The following is a 4,455-nucleotide window of genomic DNA, read 5'->3' as shown; positions in this document are numbered from 1 at the left end:
TGAAAACGCTCATCAGTCCCTTTGTTGGGCACCCAATACAATTTCTTCAAGTCTGCCTTGTGGTGCTTCCAGCGATCTGAGAGTCTCTCAAGTGCATATTTCTTGATTTTAGATTTCTTAGCAGCAGTGTCAGCCTCAGACCAATCAATTGTCCCCTACAATTCCAAATATTATAATCCCTTATTAATTAGATGAATCAACCTATCAATATAATTCTAGATTATCAGTTTACATACCTCAATATGCAACCATGCCTTTCCAAGGTCGTTATCAACATCAAAGTGACGCCAATCTTGTACGTCAATTGGGAAATAAACGCCATCAGTTGCCAAACTACCAAGGAAATGGCTGTAATGTGCACACTTATCCCTTGGCCACACAGGTGCCCCATACATTCCCCACTTAACCTGTTCTCTCACTCTACCCACTGCCCATTTTCCAATCGTTTTCCCTCGCCCTCTTTTCTTATTACCGCGACTGGCTTCACTACTTCTGTTTTCAGTAGGAGCTGTTGATTGAGGCACAAATAAATGACCAACATCTTGAGTTTCACTGTCATCGTATTCGACGCTGTCATGCAGCGATTCCAGGCCATCATCAGCTAGCTGAAAATCCATGTCATAATGGGACATTCTGCAATTAAACAAACATTGAGATACTGTAATAGCTGTTGTTAAGCATCTATGTTGATATTGTCATCATTGTCATAGCTGCTGTTACAATTCTAGATTGATAGCATACTTGTACATGTTCAGATTCTAGTTATTTTCACCAAAGGTTAACCTCATTCCACCAAATCAAAATTAATTTGGCATATCACTTGGTTAGAAATCCCTCTCAATAAACCTGATGGATATGAAAATTAGCATAGAAATTCACAGCCAATTTATAGATCTACAAACCCAAATGACCATGTACTTTAACCGTTCAGTGTGCTCATAGAGTTAGTGAACGAATATCACGTATCTTTACCGGCTTTCGGCACAACGGTGGTGGTGGGATCTGAGTCGGCGATCGGACATTCCTTTACCAGCTTCCGGCACAGTGGTGGTGGTGGGATCTGAGTCGGCGATCGGACATTCCTTTACCAGCTTCCGGCACAGCGGTGGTGGTGGGATCTGAGTCGGCGATCGGAGCCTCTTGCAGCAGTCGTTGTTTCTTTTTGTGTGGTTGTGGAAAGACTAAGAGTAAATAGAGACCCAAACGGTGTTCTAGGCATGTTATTCCCTTCTTTTTTATTGTTTCTTTAAGGTAGGCACTTTAGTCCGTGTGGGTATCCAGTTTTGAGCGGCATTACACCCGCCCCAAATTTCCAGCATTGAATTGAATCTAAGTATCCAGTTTTGAGCGGCAATACACCCCTCCTTAAAGTTAGAGCTACTGTTGAGTATCTCCATTCTTTTTAAGCTCGATCTTCAATTTAGCGCTAAACAAAAGTAAAATGGACAACTAAGTAATTCCCATCAATTGAACATATTTGTTACATTCCCATATAGAACAAGTCCCTTGGTTTTGCCTTCATGCACAGAAAAAGCAACTACAAGCAAAATATTAATCCAGTTTGCCTAGATGAACAAATGACTAATCCAAATTAACTCCTGAGACATCCGTTCGTGGTATTGTCACATCTTCCTCATTCACTGCTTCATGTCCTAGTTGTTGAGGCGCATACGGTGCTGGATCAAGATCTATACCCATATCAAAAAAGTCCCTGGTTTTGCCTTCACAACCACCTCCCAGTCAGGTTCAATAGGATCTTTAACGTAAAAAAACTTGTTGTGCTTGAGTAGCAAAAATGAAGGTATCGGATGGTGGAAGCAAATAATTAAAGTTTACCAATATGAAGCCAAACTCATCCTTTTTCAATCCTCGACTATAGGTCCGGCTATCAATCCAGTTCCCCTCAAACAGCAATACTTTCCTACCATTATGATAGTCCAATTCGATGATATCAGTCAATACGCCGTAATAGTCAAGCATGTCATCTCTTGGTTGGCGGTCATTGGCAGTAGCATAGCAATTACTTCCAGCTTGGACAAAAATACCGCTATTTTGATATGTAGAACCAGTGTCAACTGACTTCACATGAAAACGGCAACCATTCATGGCGTACCTTTTGTAACGTTTGGCTTCATTATTTGGTCCTTCCGCCAATGCGCAAATATCAGGATCAATATTCACATCACCTTCATTAATCTTTTCTCTGATCTGCAGATAGAAACAAAAATTTGCAGCATATCAATAAAGTACATTATGATAAATATATAAGTTAGAAATTCACTGTCCCATATCAGTAAAATTTGCAGCATTGTATTTCTATATAATAGATTTACCTTGCTCTTAAAGTACTTGAAAAATGATAAATTTGCTTGTCTCTCAGACTCTTGTACAGAACGTCGACCTCTTCTCCTTTCTCTATTTCCACATGCTCCCTGTTATAAGTACATTACTTAGTTAAGCTATACATTTCAATTGAAATTAGTAATGTATACAATCACAAAGTAGCTCCAAACATACTTCAAGTGGCTGTCAATTTCTGGACAGTTGAGAAGCACATGCGTATGAGCTCGCTTCTTCTCCTCATCAGTTAACATAAACTTTTTTCCCTTTTCTAAAGCTCGTCCCTTTGTAACAAATAATGGCAACCCAGGTCTGACGATGTTATTAGGGTCATCAGCATTACGAGACAATCTGATTCTTTCTGATTCAGTATCACCTGATAAATACATGGTACAAAATGAGAGACACTCATCTATTATGTATCCTTCAGCAATGCATCCTTCAGGTTGAGCCTTATTGCGAACATACAGCTTCAATGTGTGCAGAAACCTAAACACAAACAGTTTAATTAATCATGCCAAGAGATGAACAGATCAATGAATACTAAACGCATAAAATACATTTACCTTTCAATTGGATACATCCATCTATATTGAACTGGGCCTCCAATTGCAGCTTCATCGGCCAAATGAATTGGTAAGTGCTCCATTATATCAAAAATGAGGGTGGCATTATACACTCCAACTCACATAGCGTTAAGGCTATCTTGACCCATAAATCTTCAAAATAAGATTTTGAACCAACCTTCGTGCACAATCTGAAAAATCCACTCAATTCAAGTAAGACCTTAATAAGCTTTTTACACTTAATAGGCCGACGAATGGCAATTGGCAATAGATATTGCATAATGATATGACAATCATGGCTCTTCAAGCCAACAAATTTTCTTTCTTCAACTCGGACACAACTACCAATATTGGAAGACCAGCCATCTGGGGGTCGATAGTCAGCCATGACTTCACACATCATCGTTCTCTCATCTTTTAACAGATTAAAGCTAGCTGGAGGATATATGGTATCGTTATTCCCTTCAGTGGTTACAGGATGAAGACCATGCTTGACATTGAGAAGAACCATGTCGTTTCGAGCATTTTTACTATCTTTATTTTTCCCTTGCAGCCTAAGTAAGGTACCAAGAACACTATCAGTGACATTTTTCTCAATATGCATGACATCTAAATTATGTCGCAATAAAAGATGCTCCCAGTAAGGCAGTTCAAAAAATATACTCCTCTTCCTCCAATTACCAAAGTCCTCCTCAGGCAGTGTTTGAACATTCTGTTTACGTTTTCGAGTTCCTTTTTTCTTTTTCCTTCTCCCAAATTTAATTATCAAACCACGAATTGCTCTTAGACATTGTGAACCCGTCAAACCATTTGGGCGAGGTCTTCGTTCAACCTTACCATTGAAATTATTCTTCCATCCACGGTAGCGGTGATCATCACACAACCATCGACGAGCTCCCATAAATACCAACTTTTTACAATTCTTGAGCCTAACAGACTCTATATCTTCAACACACACCGGACAAGCTTTGAAACCTTTTGTGCTATAACCAGATAACATGGCATATGCAGGAAAATCATTAATAGTCCATAACACAGCAGCTCGCAGCCTAAACATTTCTTTCTTGAATGCATCATATGTCTCTACTCCTTCATTCCACAACATCTTGAGCTCTTCCACTAATGGCTGTAAGTACACATCAATATTATTACCAGGTCCTTTTGGGCCTAGTATAAGCAATGACAAGAACAAGTATGGCTGTTTCATGCATAACCAAGGAGGTAGATTGTAAACAGACATCACAACAGGCCATGTACTATGTGTAGTCCTACTCATTCCAAAAGGACTAAAACCATCACTAGCCAAACCCAAGCGGACATTACGACACTCGTTACCAAAATCTGGATACTTTTCATCCAAATGTGCCCAAGCTGGAGAATCAGCAAGGTGTCGAAGAACCCCGTCTTTTGTCCGAATTTTAGAGTGCCAAGACATATCATCTGCAGTATGGCGAGACATATACAAACGTTGCAATCTAGGAGCCAATGGAAAATAACGTAAAGTCTTAGCAGCTTTTGGTTTCCACCATCTTCATTGCCTATTTTTCTT

At 39.6% G+C, this 4,455-nt stretch overlaps 1 protein-coding gene across 1 annotated transcript in view; it reads right to left on the bottom strand.

Moving 5' to 3' along the window:
• LOC101291426 overlaps window positions 1-4,455 on the bottom strand; it is a 10,873-nt gene that overhangs the window by 6,045 nt on the left and 373 nt on the right. The window contains exons 2-9 of the mRNA XM_004297951.1: window positions 3,252-4,381; window positions 3,085-3,097; window positions 2,493-2,829; window positions 2,334-2,432; window positions 1,837-2,208; window positions 973-1,181; window positions 237-633; window positions 8-155 (exon numbers count right to left, since the gene is read on the bottom strand). Coding sequence (XP_004297999.1) covers window positions 8-155; window positions 237-633; window positions 973-1,181; window positions 1,837-2,208; window positions 2,334-2,432; window positions 2,493-2,829; window positions 3,085-3,097; window positions 3,252-4,381 — 2,705 coding nt within the window. The remainder of the gene's footprint in view (window positions 1-7; window positions 156-236; window positions 634-972; window positions 1,182-1,836; window positions 2,209-2,333; window positions 2,433-2,492; window positions 2,830-3,084; window positions 3,098-3,251; window positions 4,382-4,455) is intronic.

The sequence above is a fragment of the Fragaria vesca genome, linkage group LG4 (assembly GCF_000184155.1).
Source record: "Fragaria vesca subsp. vesca linkage group LG4, FraVesHawaii_1.0, whole genome shotgun sequence".
Taxonomy (NCBI): domain Eukaryota; kingdom Viridiplantae; phylum Streptophyta; class Magnoliopsida; order Rosales; family Rosaceae; genus Fragaria; species Fragaria vesca.
This window is presented reverse-complemented; position numbering and strand designations above follow the sequence as displayed.